Here is a 17424-nt window from a genome sequence, read left to right on the forward strand (position 1 = left end):
ATACCTTTTTTACTTTTATTTAATGTTTACAAATCTTATTAGATCCATTTATTTGGCAAACAAAACATGTTTTTCATATAATATTGTAAGAGGCTAAATTATCATATGCATTTGTTTATATGACAAAACAGGGTTAGGTCTATAATTACTCCAAAGGCAGATACTGATAAGATCAGGGCCTGATATGTGGACTTTGGGGATTTTACAATGTGGTCACATGTTGATTGGTCAGTTTGAATGTCTCAGCATTTGGGCTTTAGTCACATGGTCAAGAAGATACAAAATAGGTGTAAAACTCTGCTCTGTCTTTTTTCCTGCCCTGTATTTTCCTGCTCTGCTTCTCTCCTCCTCTGGAGTATATCTTCTCAGACTCTACTGCAATCAGGCTAACTTCTGGGCCTGCTCTCTTTGTCTCTCTCTCCCTCCCCCTGTGTCTCTCCTTCTACCTCTGGTAACTTTAATTTTACATTTAAGCTGGGTACAATTATATCTTATGTTTTATCATTTCATATTTGATCATTTTATACACTCATTTTGTTATTAATTCAGTTGTAACCACAGCAAGTTATTGTCAATAAATCATTTCATTTTCAAGTATTTGTGAATTACTTTTGAGTTAACATCAACACTTAATTGCTCCATATTGCAATACAATACAATCACATAATATTAACACTCTCCCACATTCATAGCTATTAGCACTACCCTTATTTCCGTTTTTGGTAAGAGATTGCAGAAGAATGGTTTAACTAGAAATGTACAGTTGTTTACCATCAATACTGATAACTTTTTAGTCATTCGGCAGAACTATAGTTCGAACCGCTCTGATTAAAACCCATTCTTACAATAGATCTACCATATATCTACTAAAAGACAGAAATAATTTCTTTACAAACTATACTGTAAGTAAATCATACAAACGTTTTCATATTAGTCAGTAATATAACTGAAATTAATTTAAAAATGGAATAAATGTAAATATATTCACATTTACACACAACTATATAAATAGACTCAATGATGGGCTAAAAATCTGCGTGCACAGATTCCGTGTGGGCCCATACATGACTCATCCGGGCCTGAACTACAGTGTTTGATAATCTAAGTAGACGGTGTTCAAAAGACCAATGAGCACCAAAGATTAGCATTGTGAAAGCTAGTAAGAAACCCATGTAGGTTTGTAAAGGATTACACATTTCTGGGTGTTCAGAATTCTTTCTTTCAGTTGGGAGACAAAAAAAAAGTATCCTGAACTTTAGTCTTCGCAAAACTTTTACATTCACAAACAGCAACATTACACAATACATGAAAGGTAATACCAGGAAAAAAGCATACTATAGGTGTACTTTAAGACTCACTCGCAGGAGGACTTTTATGTTTGTAAAACTAGCTGATGCACTAGAGTAAATGTAAGTCACAGAAACACACTTCCAGGGCTTCACACACTCCAGTAACCTTCCTTTACTCATCTCGGCTGGAGCCTGTATCCTTTTTACTTTCCATTTTAATCACCTATCACTTTTACACAAATCCCCGCGTCTCACATGTGTCGGCGCATACGCATTTGCTCACACAAGGATCTGTACGGAAAATGCTTTCACAGCAAAAAGCTTGTGGGCCAGTGAGGTGAGATGGAGAGCGTCTGAATGAGAGAAGCATGGAAGGTTAGAGCTAGGTGTCTCTGTGTTCATTTAAATGGTAATAGAGCTAAAATGCTGAGTGTGTAGGCTGGCATCGCTATGATCTCTATCTGACACATCTTATGGAGAATCGTCTTCAAAAAGCCCTGATATGTAGAAAGGAAAAATAATAATGTCTGATTGTAAGTATGGCGATGCTGAGAAGAAGGTCTGGATATAAATGAAAAAAAATGTCAATTTACACCGAGAGACATAAAGGCCTGTTCAATTTTAGTCCCAACAGAAGAAGCTTTACAGATTGGAAGCCTCGACATTGCTAAAGTTCAACACATTCTCCACTCTAAAGATTTTCCAAGTCAAAATCATCACAAAAATGTAGGGATAAGATTGTGTTGTTGCCTTGATGTGAATGTGTGAAAATATAAATAAATCATTAAATAAAAAATAAATAAATAAATAAATAAATAAATAAATAAATACATTACCAATAATTTCAACATTTGACATTCAATTTATTTTTTTATAAATAATTCTTATTTTTATTTTTTATAAAAAAAAATAAAATGTAGTTTATGTAGTTCTTATGTAGTTTATTCCAAAACTATTAACCTATTTTTTTTTTCCAAATTTGGAAATTTCAGAGCCATAAGAAATGGAATGACATTGCAAAAATAACTAATTATAAGCAAAATAATAATACTTAAATAATTATAGTAATGTTAAAAAACAAATATATAGTACAAATCAAATTGAAGAGTATTATATGAGTAAATCTCTCTTTAGATTTCTTTAAGACGAAAACTATAAGAAAATTATAGCTATATCTAAACAAAATTACTGTCAAAAAGTTTAGCAACTTCAACATAGAATTTACCCATCGCAGCTTTAAAGCTTTACATAACAGTGTATGATCTGTATTTATAGGCATTTGATGCTGTTTTATGCATGTTATGATTTTGCCACGTATGATGTGATCCTGGATTAACATCTATCAACAACCCAAAAAATCCCCAATTTCATATTAAATTAAATATTATATTAAAGTAACTAAATATATTCATCTGGAGTTGTTTCATTGTAAATAAGCAGTTAAACTGTCAGTAATATTAATAATAATAATTATTATTATTATTAATATTATTATTATTATTATTATTATTATTATTATTATTATTATTTAATAAATAGTTTACATTAGAAAAAGCTGCAAATAAATTAGCAAACCGTTTTAACAATTAAAATGAATAGCTGTTATAAAGAAATAGAACCAAGGTATCAAATCTCATTGATATTTTCTTCACTGTATCATTTAAAAAATCTGATTAAAGAGCAGCGAATGAATCTCTCATTTACATTTTTCATTTGATTACATTAAATAACAGAGGTACTACTTTAAAAATGCAAACATCTAACATTATAATGAAAGCATTCGATTGCTTTCCTAACTTTTCATGCTCATTTAAGACAAAATTTGTTTTTTAAAAGAAAACCCAACCAAAAAATCGATATCTTTAGATATAATAATAATAATAATAATAATAATAATAATAATAATAATAATAATATTTATTATTATTATTATTATTATTATTATTATTATTATTATTATTATTATTATTATTATTATTATGCGTATATGTCTGTTTAAACCAAATAAACACACACCCAAAATCCAGACTTTCTCTTCACTTCAAATCGCGTATACAGAACTCATATGGCAAACAGCATCTACTTATCACTATGGAGCGCGTCAGCTGACAGTCACACTTTTTGACATGTAGTCACCGCTACATGACTGTTTTTACAATTGTATAGGAGGGGCAACGGCTCCTGTAACGGAAAGGAAGAGAATCCCTCCAATTTTATATTTATTCCAAAGTGTTTTCATACCTAAATAAAACGAATACACAGAATGGATTCACATTTACGAGCGAGGGGCATCTACTGGTGGTTTAAACGGTATGGGTTGCATATAGGGAGGATTGGCTCTTTATTGCCACCCTTCATAGAAAGATTGAAAATACTGGGAGAACAATAGAAAAATACCTTTATGGGATGATGGCGGGAAAGAAATGTAAAATACAAGATAATCCCGGGAAAAATGGGAGGGTTGACAGGTATGCCCTAAACCCAACCATAACTGTAAATAATTCCCAAAATCAGAGTGGATAATAGTTGGATAACAATCATGTAGAAGTATATAGACCTAACCATCAGTCCTTAACATAAAGGTAAACATATTCCTCACTTCTGGTTGGCTGATGGGAATGTTGTTCCAGTATCATTCTGGATGTTCCCATAGATGTTAATTCAGGAACATTTCCTACCTGGCAAAATCAGGTTAGGGTTTTTTTTTTTAAAATTTTTAAGAATTAAGAATTGTTTGTAAATGGCAATTACAAGCTGGGCTGAGTTCTAGATTGTTTTTTGTTCCAACACCATAGCGGAGATTCATATCTATAATAAAGAGCATGCACTTGTGCAGTAACACTGACTCTCAGACCATTAGATACTGTACAATAACAGTCTTCAATTACTTCCATGCCTATAATGATCCATAATAAACATACAGTGCAAATAAACAGCATTTGCATATCCACTGACCAGTGACATTCAGAAGAACACAGAAACACTAAACATGCAGAACACATTGCCAATCATTGCTGATTTTAAAGGAAATAAATGCGATCATTACACATAATGACATTCTCTCTCTCTCTCTATGCATTTTGCTCGTACTCTCCATTGCTTCCTCTTCTTCCAGCTCCATTCAAATTATTCAGTACACAAAGGCCACAGTGACATTTTGTGCAGAAAGCGACTCAGAAAGACCCATCCTAATTACAGCCCCTTCACAGCATGCCAGAGCCCACTTAAAACTGCGTATGAAAGCATGCGAAAGAAAAAAAACGCCTAGTCCAAATGCCACTTGCTATTCTTCTCTAGCGCCTCTTAAAGCAGCATGTCAATAGCCGAGTCTCTTGATATGTAGAACGCTTAGGTTCCTGCTGTTTAGTTACAAAATAGCTCTTTGCGGTTGGCGGTGCTCAGATCTGTGAATGACAGGTGTGAGGCGGTGGCGTCCCGTCCTTTGAAACCCTGACGGACAATCAAGGAGAATGGTGTGGTGAGTTAAAATGACAGATCGTTGATCCCTTTTGACCCCTTTTAGGGCTCTGCGAGCTCATCAGCATGATGGCGGGATGTGCGGGAGAGTTGTGTGATTGCAGTAATGAGTCCTGAGTTTGCCGCGCTGCTTCTGAAGACCGTGGTATTTGGGGAACGTGGCTATTATATGACCTGTGCACTTTGACTTTTGAGACTAGAGGAAAAGAGCAAAAAGTTTTCGAAAGGGAAAGGGTGTACAATGGCTGACTGAACTTGAAACGGTTGCATCCTTCAATATTTCTTCGCGTATTGATGTGGATTTACTTTGTTATACACCGTCAAAAAAAAATTAAAAATTGCCGGGATTTTAGCGTAAAAAATTTGCTAGAAACATAAAACACATTTTCAAATGTTACTGTAAATTACTGTATTTTATTAATTGGGGTGGTGGCTATTATGTGACCTGTGCACTTTGACTTTTGAGACTAGTGGAAAAGAGCAAGAAGTTTTTTTAAAGGGAAATAGTGCACAATGACTGGCAGATCTTGAAACGGTTGCATCTTTTAATATTTCTTCTCGTATTGATATAGATTTGCTTTGTTATATATCATTAAAAAATATTAAAAATTTTATAGTTAAAAAATGGTAGCTGTGGTCGCTGGGATTTTAGTGTTAAAATATGGTAGGAACATAACATCCATTTCTAAATTTTACTGTAAATGACTGTATTTTATTAATTTGGGAAAAAGGCTATTATAAGACCTGTGCACTTGGTCTTTTCAGGCTAGTTGAAAAGAGCAAGAAGTTTTTTCAAAGGGAAATGGTGTACAGGGGCTGACTGAGCTTGAAACGGTTGCATCTTTCAATATTTCTTCTCATATTGATGTGAATTTATTTTGTTATACACTATAAAACTATAAAAAGTCTGTAAAGTTTATGATGAACAAATGGCAGATGTAGATTTTAGCATAAAAATACTCTGGAAACATAATCCAATTGTATATTTTACTGTAAATTACCGTATTTTGTTAATTGGCAAACATGGCTATTATATGATGTGTGCACTTTGACTTTTGAGACTACTGTAAAAGAGCAAGAAGATTTCTAAAGGGAAATGGTATGCAATGACTGGCTGAACTTAAACAGTTGCATCTTTCAAAATTCCTTTTAGTAATTATGTAGATTTACTTTGTACATCATTCAAAAAAAAAAAATGTACCGGTAGTTAAAAAATGGCAGCTGTGGTTGCTATAATTTTAACGTTAAACATATGGTAGGAACATAAAATACATTTCTAAAATTGACTGTATATGGCTTTTTTATTTTGGGGGGATTTTGGCTATTATATGACCTGTGCACTTAGATTTTTGAGACTAGTGGAAAAGAGCAAGAGGTTTTCTAAAGGGAAATGGTGTACAATGCCTGGCTGAACTTGAGACAGTTGCTGTATCTTTCAACATTTCTTCTAGTATTGGTGTGAAATCACGTTGTTATACACAATAAAAAATAAAATAAAATCCATCAATATTTATAGTTAAATAATGGCAGCTGTGGTTGCCATGATTTTATCAATAAAAATACGCTAAAAACACCAAATACAATTCTAAATTTGACTGTAAATTACTGTATTTCATTAATTGGTGAACAGGGCTGTTATATGACTTGTATAATTTGACTTTTGAGACTAGTGGAAAAAAGCAAGAAGTTTTCCAAATGGAAATGGTGTACAACGACAGGCTGAACTTGAAACGGTTTTATGTTTCTATATTCCTTCTCAAATTGATGCGGATTTATGTTTTATACACCATAAAACTGTAAAAAATCTGTAAATGTTGTGGTAAAAAATGGCAGCTGTGGTTGCCAGGATTTTAGTGTTCAAACTTGGTAAGAACATAACTACATTCATAAATTTGACTGTAAATTACTGTATTTTATTTATTGAGGATTGTGGCTATTATATGATCTGTGCACTTTGACTTTTGAGACTAGTGAAAAAGTGCAAGAAGATTTTTAAAGGGAAAGGGTGTACAATGCCTGGCTGAACTTGAAACGGTTGCATCCTTCAATATTTCTTCGCGTACTGATGTGGGTTTATTTTGTTATGCATTATAGAAATAATAATAATAATTTTATAGTTAAAAAAATGGAAGCTGTGATTGCCGGGGGTTTGGAGTTAAAAATACGGTAGGAACCTAAAATACATTTCTAAATTTTACTGTAAATTACTATTTCAGTAAATTACTGTAAATACTGTAAATTAGTATTTCATTAAATTATGATCATATTTGTACACCAGAGTACATAATTCATGAGAAAAAATAGAAATTCATAATTCATGACAAAAACCATAGTTATTTCAACAACAACAAAAAACAAACAAAAAAAAACAGTTATTTACTGAATATAATAAAGAAACTTACTGTTTACCAGGTTATGGATTTTTACTGTAGCCTTTTTTTTTTTTTTTTTTTTACAGATTTTTATTGAAATCAAGCATATTTTAAAATGCAGCAAGGAAAAAAAAAAAGTGGCGTACAGTACAAGTTGCATATTCCATAAAATGAATGAACATTTTCTGCCATTTTTACAGTGGGCCCTCAAAATAAACAAAAACTATCAATCCGTCAACTGAAAACAGACTAAACGACAGATATTATGATTTATGCATCCATAATTAAAACGAAGGCTGATTAAAAGCAAGACAAAAAATAGATACTGTCAAACCCATAATCAGAGAAGTGAAAATTAAACAACACAATGAATCTGGCCCCTGGGATATTCTGGAATATTATTGCAGTTTTAATTAAATATATTGAGGTTGCCAAAATGTTTCAGCTTTGAACAAGTATGCAGAAATTTAGAGAATTAGTAGACTGTATAAAAAAGCAGGGTTTTACATAATTCAGAACCTTCCAACACAAATCGATCAAGTTAAATTAACAAATTGAAGTGGATTGAACTTAAAACAACAAAAAAATCAAATAATTTTGTTGTTCCAGCTCATTTTAAATAAGTAGTTAGAACAAGAAGTACAAATAAGTTTTTGAGTGTAGTATTTATGAAGTGTGCATTCATCCATGTGCTCATTTTTTTCTTAAAATATTTGTTTCCATGTTCAATATGTCATTCATTCATCTTGTTATTATTATATTTTTTTCTCAGTGTGTTGCGTTTATTTGCTATTTAAAGGGCCATGAAACCAAAGTCTCTTTAAGGCAAGTCATTTCACTCTGTGGCCAACTTCGATTTTATAGTTTACAAATTAAAAACGCAAAGAAATAAACAGTAAGTCATTTCATGACTGCTACATTTGCTATTCTACATTTGTCATTTGTTACTCCCCTCCTCCATCCAACGCCCCACCATCCCCCCACCCCCTCTTCACTATGGTCCGTGACCTTGCAATTCACAAATTAAGCACTGCACATAACCACAATTTGTTATATCATCATAAATATATTTGTGTTTATATAAACAGTATAAATGAGGAGGACTTCTCTCCTCCCGAATGTCGTGTCTGAATGCAGAAACAGTGGACAGCAGTGCAGCAGGTCTCTTTCACTGTCTATTTCAACTATTAGCCTTGCCGATAATCTAGAGGATTGTAAACATGTGGCGAACACAGCAGCACATGATGTGTCTGAATGGTAACAAACTCGGCTGATAAAAGACAAAGTCTGCCATTCTCCAATTCTCATACAGATCTCCCGACAAAAATGCTTATTGCAAACAAACAGCTTTGCTGTATCAGCCCTGACAGAATCGCGGGGAAAAACATGCAACAAACCCTGCGGATTACGGGAACAAATATATGACTCGTGATGTGCGCGGATGCGGTCTCACCCAGTCATCGGTGCTAACAGCTAGCTTGGCAGGTCTGCCTTGCCTTTGGAAAGCACATGCTCTCATGAATAATTAAGAAGCAGGGTCTTCTCATAGGATAAGAAAACTCTGCTATGAATAATAATGAGAAACCGACGCATCATCGCTCCATTAGCAGATTCGCGCAACTTCACAATTAACCTCCTAGGGCAGGGGTCACCAATCTCGGTCCAGGAGGGCCGGTGTCCCTGCAGGGTTTAGCTCTAACTTGCCTCAACACACCTGCCTGGATGTTTCAAGTATACCAAGTAAGACCTTGATTAGCTTGTTCAGGTGTGTTTGATTAGGGTTGGAGCAAAAATCTGCAAGATACCGGCCCTCCAGGAACAAGTTTGGTGACCACTGTCCTAGGGCTTAGGGGCCACATACGTGGACCGCGCATTTTAGCTCTTAAGTGGCTATTTAAAATACTTTGAGTGTTTTATATTTTGTTACAGACATAAAGTGTCATCCTGCAACTGTTTTGCAGCATATGAAATGTCCCAAACACTTTTTCTAACTATCTAAAATGGGGGGAAAATAGTTTTTACTCTCTGATAGTCATAACATGTTCAAAAAAATAAATAAAAATAAATAAATAAATAAATAAATAAATAAATAAATAAATAAATAAATAAATAAATAAATAAATACAGTCAGGAAAAAGTGTTTTATGTAAATTACTACGATTCCACATATATGGACATAATTTTTCTCTAAAAGTACATCATATCAAAAGACGATACTTAGGTTTTATTTTAATTAGGTTCCAATAAGTCCAAATAGCAAAGAGAAATAAAAAATGCATGTAAAAAAAAAACACCTTGGGCCTTAAGAGGTTAAAGGTGACAGGTGCTAATCTCTTAACTGATGCTTAACACACACAAATCTGTTAAAATCTAAAAAAAAAAAAAAAAAAGTACTCCAGGCTGTCATAAACCTTTAATTCAATCATTCATTTGCTTGTGCATTTGTTATTTTGTGTTAATTCATTCGCTCATTTGCTTCATTAACGTTAACTTTCCGCATTATCAGAGGATAAAAACACTAACAAAAAACAAACACAATGCAGCACAATAATGGCACAGCACAATATTTGCTGAACTCACAGAATCCGTTGAGGTCCTGGTTGCTGGTGGAGAACGGATCGTCCTTGTGTAATGTGCTGACTTTTCCTGTGCTTTTATCCGCTGTGCCTACGGGTCCCATCTCTCTCTGCGTGCTGCTGCTGGCTGTCTCCTTCTGTTTCTTAGCTAGTTTCCTTCAAACCCAGCCACAGCAAGACAAGTTTATAAACATGATCAAAAGCAACATCTTCAGTGTGTTGGTGCAATGCTTTTGGCTAGTGCAAACTCGCTCCTGTATATATATATATATATATATATAAATATTTATATATATATAGTTGAAGTCAGAACCATTAACGCCCCAAATTAATAGAACTCTAAAAGTTCTCTAAAAGTTCCAACAATTTTTATTTTTTCCCCCAATTTCTGTTTAATAAAGAGAAGATTTCTTCAACACATTTTTTAAACATAATCATTTAATATTTGACTAAATATTTTTCAAGACACTTCTTTACAGCTTAGAGACATTTTAAGGCTTATCTAGGTTAATTAGGTTAACTAGACAGGTTAGGGTAATTAGGCAAGTTATTGTATAACAGTGGTTTGTTTTGTCGACACCGGAAAAATATATAGCTTAAAGGGGCTAATAATTGTGATCTTAAAATGGTATTAAAAAATTTAAAACTGCTTTTATTCTAGCCGAAATAAAACAAATAAGGCTTTCTCCAAAAGAAAAAATGTTATCAGACATACTGTGAAAATTTATTTGCTCTGTTAAACATCATTTGGGAAAAATTTATAAAAGAAAAAAAAATAAAGGGGGCTAATAATTCTGACTTCAACTGTACAAGTACAGCTTCTGCATACTAAACCAAAGCACTGCTGTAAATTTGACATATAAGACAAATATAGACAGACAAGCACATAGAGGAGAGAAAATAAAAATGGCATTGTCTATTCAAATGACATTGACTAATATTTCTGATATATAATATACATATACATTTCTTCTGCAGTGATATATGCCGTGAGAGTGTGAAAAGAAAATCGCAATCAAATTAAGAGTGAGAAAACTCAAAACCTTGCCATGTAGAACAAAGCCAACTAGACACTAACTGAAGTCTAATGATCAGGAAAACTTTGCATAAACACATTCGCTCAGTGATGATGGCTTAAAATGCTTCCATTGTGCTTTCGGGATGCTTTCTCTTAGTTGTAGTTGGCTGAGCATTAAATTGAGACATTTCACCGTATTAACAAACCATTAACTAACACTAATAGCTTAATAAACTACTAATTAGCTGTCTATTGATATTTAGTAAGGTAGAAATTGGGTTTAGGTAAAGGGATCATACTTTATTACTACTAATGAACCGTTAATATCTCAATAACAGGCAGGTAATAAGCCAGTAGTTAATAGCATAAATTGTGATATAAATTAAAGTGTTACCATTCTGCCTACTGCCACTGCACGTATTTATATTAGAGATCAAAACAGAGAACTACCTAAATGTTCAGGCTAATGTTTAGTCCTATCTAAAGTTATCCTCTAATGTCACAAACTCCAGTAAAGGATGCTTTATTATGTTCCTTTATTAATTCACCCTGACATCATTTCCCACATTTCACTGCACTGGTTATTACTTCACCTGTTTCTCATCACACACACACACTATTTAGGCAGCAGCCCACAGAGTAACATTGTGGAGTGTTGTTTTTGTAGTCGTGTACAATCCGTAGAGTTGGTTTTGCATTGTGGACGGTTCTTCGATTTTGTGATTGTTAGCTTGCTTCCCTGATCTCTCGCTAGTTTTTAGAATACTCTTTGCCTTCTCCTGGATTTTTGTGTTTGATGGCGTTTAACCCTGTATGTTTTGACTGCCCTTGTTATGAATAAACTGAATTTGAATCCTCACTTTTATTGTCATGCTTTTGTTTGTTACACAAAGCAAGTAGAAGAGCAGTTTTTAAGCAGAGTTCATGTGTTACATTTATTCTAAAACAGACTATAAAAACACTAATCAAGATTTAAGAACACTTTCAGATACCTCACAGTTACTGGTGTTAATCTAGCATCTTATTTATCTGACAAAACCTAATTAACTGGTAGTCTATGTTCCCAGTTTTATTGAGTGTCAAAGAAAGTGAGTTGTTCTAAAGCCTCCAACAGAATGTTGTCCAGATGAAGGCCAAAGAAAATCCCTTTCTGGTCAATCTTTATAATGCCAATAACTCATTCAGAAAGGTTGATTGCCCAATAAAGACAAATCCTGACAATGATGACAAGGCCAAACCAGAATCCTGATCTGCGCAAAAATCTGAACATGCTCTTAAGTCAGGAATAATCATACACAGCATCACATATTAGGATTGCTATGCAATGACAAAATCATCATACATTGAAACTATTAATCCAAAAGTGGATAGCAGAATAGATATTTAGAAAAAAGTACATGCTAACACTAACTCATGGGGAGGATTTAAGGATTTACATTCCTATGAAAAGTGCAAATGGGATCCTGCAGGTCAATCCTACTGAATACATAACACTTCATTGTCAGAATTCCAGAAATGTTGATTGTTCAATAAAGACAACGATGACAAGGCCAAACCATAGTCGTGGGGTCCTAGTTGAAATATATATTTACTATTTTCCCAAGTGTATATTACTACTACTGTAAGAAAATATCAGAATTTGGTACATTCTTTCAGTTATCTTTGCTTGAACTAACCTGATCTAATCCTGTTTATATGAAATGAGCCTGCTCCCTAGCAGGTTTGAACTACCAGAACTGTTGCGAAGACATCAACTCTCCGGTCAGTTTTGAAGAACGAAACGATCCTGGATCGTGTCAAATCATCAATAACCAAATCCAGCTAACTGAGTAATCCTTGTCCGAAGAACAGTCCCCTGATCTAAACCTGATTGAATATCTCTGCAAAATCCTTGGAAACAAAGTTATGTCTAAAGAAATGAAGATGGTACAACCCATGAAGTCAATCTTAAATCATTTCTGTTTACTAATGTTGATCACTGTTGTTTCCACAAAAAAGTGATTTATTATTTTGTTAAAAAAATAATATATATTTTATATAAATAATATATATGGTATTTAGAAAAAACTAAAATTATTCCCAATTCAGAATGACAAAGATTGAATTATTAAATTCAATTGATTATAAATTCTCCTCTACTTTTGATCTCCACTGTATAGTATATGGATAATAGATGCCTTTTGTACAATTATCTGCAGGTTGTACGGCTACACTTTGGACGCATTTTATACTGCTTAAAATTGTGTCAGGCAAGATAAACAACCAAGCAGTTAGTATCTCGACACAACAAATCTTTCAAATCTGGTTTGCAACGTTTACTGCACTAATCCCACCTCTTCACCTGCCAATCCTCCATATTATCTATAAAAATGACCCCTCAAAAATGATGTTAAATATATATATAATTTGCAGGCATCTTTTTATAAAACCATAACTTCTGCAGGTCTTTGATTTGTTGATTTGTCTGGCGGTTCATAAGCTGGAGTCTCACCACATGTTAGTGCACAGAACTTCAAGGAAGATATTAGTGTCAGCGATGGATTGGAGTCATCCAATAAAATGACTCTTTGATTCTCTAAGTCCCACAGAACACCATTTGACCTCAATATGTGCTCCCTTCTCTTACGGGGCCGAGCTGATAATAACTCTTTGTTTTGTTATTTTCTCTGCTGGGAATTTAAAAAAAGGAAGAAAGAAAAAAAATCAAATGAAGTTTCAGCTTCCACAAAAACCAGGCCAAGCTTTAAAATTGGGGCCATTTTTACCTAGGTTGGGAAATAAACTCAGCAACATTGGTTTTTGGAGACTGAGGATCAAAAAAGGACAAAACCTGTTCTGAAGCAGGTCTCAACATCCAGAAGCAATAAGAGAAGGGTCATGACTTTTCAATTAAGCAGCCAAGCACCAAAGTGATGGCTATAAAGTGCTGGGATCACATAAATTGCAACACTCTACACAAAATCTTAGTGTGTTTCCTATCAAGACAACATCAACAAAGCTTTGTCTCACAAAGCATGCTGAAGGTCACATTATTTTATAATGCAGCAGCCCGTAAATAATAAAAACCCACTAAATACTGCGGTAATGGCTCTTATTTCAGGTGCCAAATTCTGGACATGTATTAAGTGGCATAAACTATAGATAATCCTTATTTAATGAATGTCAGAGCAGCACTTCATTAAAACTTAAGGCTGTAATGTAGTAAGGCGACTATAAACAGTCTTTATAGCATCGGCTTTGTAAAAGAGAAAGAAAGTAGGGGGACAATGGAGAGATAGCAGTAAAATACGTTTTCAGCCTTGATTTTTGTCTTCACTCATGCATAAAATGTACAAATGTTCATTAATAAAGACATCACACTTGGTTGAGCTAAAACCAGAATGGAGGAAATTGTACAATGCACTCATGAACATGCCAAATCAAGTGCTTGTTAGAGCAGTATTACTAAGCATGCAAAACATCTCAAAATAACCTTTGCATTTTGTTCAGTTGCATGCATGCACAAGGTTGCTGGAGGTTGGCTTGTAGTGCACTGCATTAACAAGGACAAGGTTTGAGTCCCAGGGAATACAGTGTTATCTTGTCTCAATGTCATTTTGGATTACAGCGTCTGCCAAATGTGTACTGTAAATGCACGCGCACACTAACTTCTAAACATGCTGTTAAGTCAGCATCACATATTAGGATTGCTTTGCCATGCTATAATCATCATATATTGAAATTATTATTCCAAAAGTGGACAGTGGAATAGATATTTAGGTAAAAGTATATGCTAACAAAAACACATGGGGAGGCTTAATGGGTTTACATTCCCACGAAAATAGCAAGTAGAATTCTGCAGGTGATCTTACTAATATTGTGTAAAGTAAAAAAATATATTGCATTTCATTGCTAGACCTATGCAGTCAAACAAGAGCAGCATATAATAATAATAATAATAATAATAATAATAATAATAACAGTAATAATAATAATAATAATAATAATAATAACAGTAATAATAATAATAATAATAATAATACCAGTAATAATAATAATAATAATAATAATAAGCAATGGTGGTCCGTCACAAAAATGAAAGTCCATTTTTTTCAGAGCTATTTTAAAAATAAATCCTATTTCCCATATCACACTAGCTTCTTAAAAAGGAAAGAGTTTATTCTCTTGAACACACATGGCATGGAAACTTTATTCACCAATGTGTTACGCAACTTATAATTGCTAACTGTGCCAAACTTTTCAACATTAATCTAATTCGCAAACATAAATAAATGAAAAATACCCATAAATCACAAGTTATGGGTATTTACACACAAAAAAAATTCCCATAGCGTGTGAAAGCAGCATAAATCATACCCTAATTTTATAATATATACCTACTTAAAAGCATCTACCATAATATGATGTTATAATATGTTTTTTTTCTATCTCTCTTTTTCAACTCAGCTTGTCATTTACCAAGGACAAAAGTGTGGTTTTTCGCGAATCCCCCGGAGGCAGTTGTGTACGCTTTTTGAGATCTTAAATTTCTCTTGCAAGTGCCATTCGTGCCTGCTGTTCTCACGTTAATCCACCAGAGGCCGCTGTCGACTGACTGACTGACTGACTGACCGCTTGACTGACCCACTCGACCACCCACTTCCTAAACCCAACCGCCAGCCGCCCCATAGGGTTCGTTTTAAAGATAAAATGCAGCCATATACATTCTTCTGGCTACATAATTCACAATCTCCAGGATTGCATATAGGGCTACGTGTTCAGAATTAGCCTATGTTGCAAATGTGACCTCAAAGTACATACTATTTATACCAATTTAGACATTTTTTAAAGTAACACAAAATTTAACTTTAACTTTTATTCAGTTTACTCAGACTAAAAAAAGTCAATTTAATTCAACTTAAAAAAATGTAAGTCAGCAAGATTTCTTTACAGTGGGCACATATTTTTTACAATATTAAAAACGTTCACCATAATATGCTGATTTAATTTTTTTTCTCTATCGTTTTTATTTATGCAAAAAATCTATACTCTAAAAAATGTAGTTATTTATTTAGCCCAATAGTAGAGTTAAAATTATTTGGAGCCTTGATGGGTTATTTTTAACCTTTATTGGGTAATTAATAATTACTCAACCAGTTGGGTTAAAAATGTTACATTTCAATCTGACACAGTTTAATCAGTTGTATTAATATGTGATGTGTCTTTTTTGTATTATTTTGTTTATTCAAGCTTTAACACAATAATATTGTTATTGATTTATCAAATGACCTCTCCGTGTTGTTTTTTGTATGTCCGTTTCACCAGCACTCCTAATTATTGATGATACAAAGTGCGCTTCACAGCCGATATATATTAAACAGGTAAATACAACAAAGTGTCTGGAACTTAAAATAGAAATAAAGCATTTTCAAAATTTCCAAAAACGCCATGTTATTTATTTACACAGCCATAATATAATATTAACAGTAGTACAGTACTAGTAATAGTCAATAGAGTCTGGCTGCAGATTTGCACTTGCACCATGAGGCTTGCATGCTCAGGCAACCGCGCTTCCTCTGCATGTGACGTCATTTACAATCGCCATCTAAGGCTGATTCCATGAAACTCTATCTGTAATTTAACTTAAGGGTGTCCCTGAGGCGGAAAAAATCTGAGATTACGCATTTCATTAAGATCATTGCAACAAACTTCTTATCTGTCACCCTTACTCAAGTACCTTTTTTATATGCGTTTTACTGTAGTTTCTGGCAACGTACGGCGAGGGGCACCACAGTTGCTATAGTTATGTAAACAGATCGTAACGAACCATGAATGCTTGCCTTACAACAGCTTTGCAGTAATGTTACACATCATCTGTGCCGCTTTCTTTCCGTAAAGCAAGTTGAGGCATTCCCTTATCGAGTCCATCTCGACATTATGTTTTGAGAACCTATACAACTTGGCTGGGATCATGCAGAGACTGCACTGAAACTGCAATTTCATATGGATGCACTCCTGCGCAGACGTGCTAACTTATCAAGACATTTATTAGTTTATTTGTTAAATGGTTTTATTAAATTATTTATTTACAGTGCTGGGAGTCTTTTACCTAAAACCTTTTTTGGATAAGAATGCTAGCATTTTGAGTCTCATTTGTTGAAGGGAGCTGATTAGGTCCCTTAAATGTTTTAAAAGGAAATGGTTAAGGGGAAATACTTAATGGCAGTCTTAAATTCCTTAAGTCGATCTTTTTTCTTTTTTTTTTCACTTTGCAAATCAACTTTTACTTAGGGTACCCTTAACCTCAACCTGGGGGATTTTTTGGACTTCATGCAACCGAGCCCTCCACTCTCCTGCCACGTCACTTGCATCGACATCTGCATTTTTGCAATTGTCCTGTGACCTGCCTGGGGTCTGTCATGGTATACAACTTAAGTACTTAGAATTATTTGACAGCGTCGTCACTGTCACTGCAAACAAGCTGGAAACTTACTTTAAGTTTATTGGTGTTGATTTCAAGTGGCATAACAGGTGCAAGTGTTGATTGCAAATGACGTCACTTGCATAGGAAGGGTGGGTGCCTGAGCGTGCAAACCTGAAGGAGCAAGGAGCGATAGTAAAACCATTTAGTCAAAATACCCAATGCATTGAGGTAAAATAACCCATGGTTGGGAAAGTGCTATAATAACCTATAGAAGGGTTATATGTTGGGG

At 34.0% G+C, this 17424-nt stretch overlaps 1 protein-coding gene across 50 annotated transcripts in view; it reads right to left on the bottom strand.

The window, feature by feature from the left end:
- Positions 1–17424, bottom strand: part of ptprt (protein tyrosine phosphatase receptor type T) — a 519289-nt gene that overhangs the window by 113368 nt on the left and 388497 nt on the right. For all 50 annotated transcript variants that reach the window (XM_073954669.1, XM_073954668.1, XM_073954667.1 and 47 more), the window contains one exon: positions 9719–9870. In XM_073954669.1, coding sequence (XP_073810770.1) covers positions 9719–9870 — 152 coding nt within the window. The remainder of the gene's footprint in view (positions 1–9718; positions 9871–17424) is intronic.

The sequence above is a fragment of the Danio rerio genome, chromosome 6 (genome assembly GCF_049306965.1).
Source record: "Danio rerio strain Tuebingen ecotype United States chromosome 6, GRCz12tu, whole genome shotgun sequence".
NCBI lineage: Eukaryota > Metazoa > Chordata > Actinopteri > Cypriniformes > Danionidae > Danio > Danio rerio.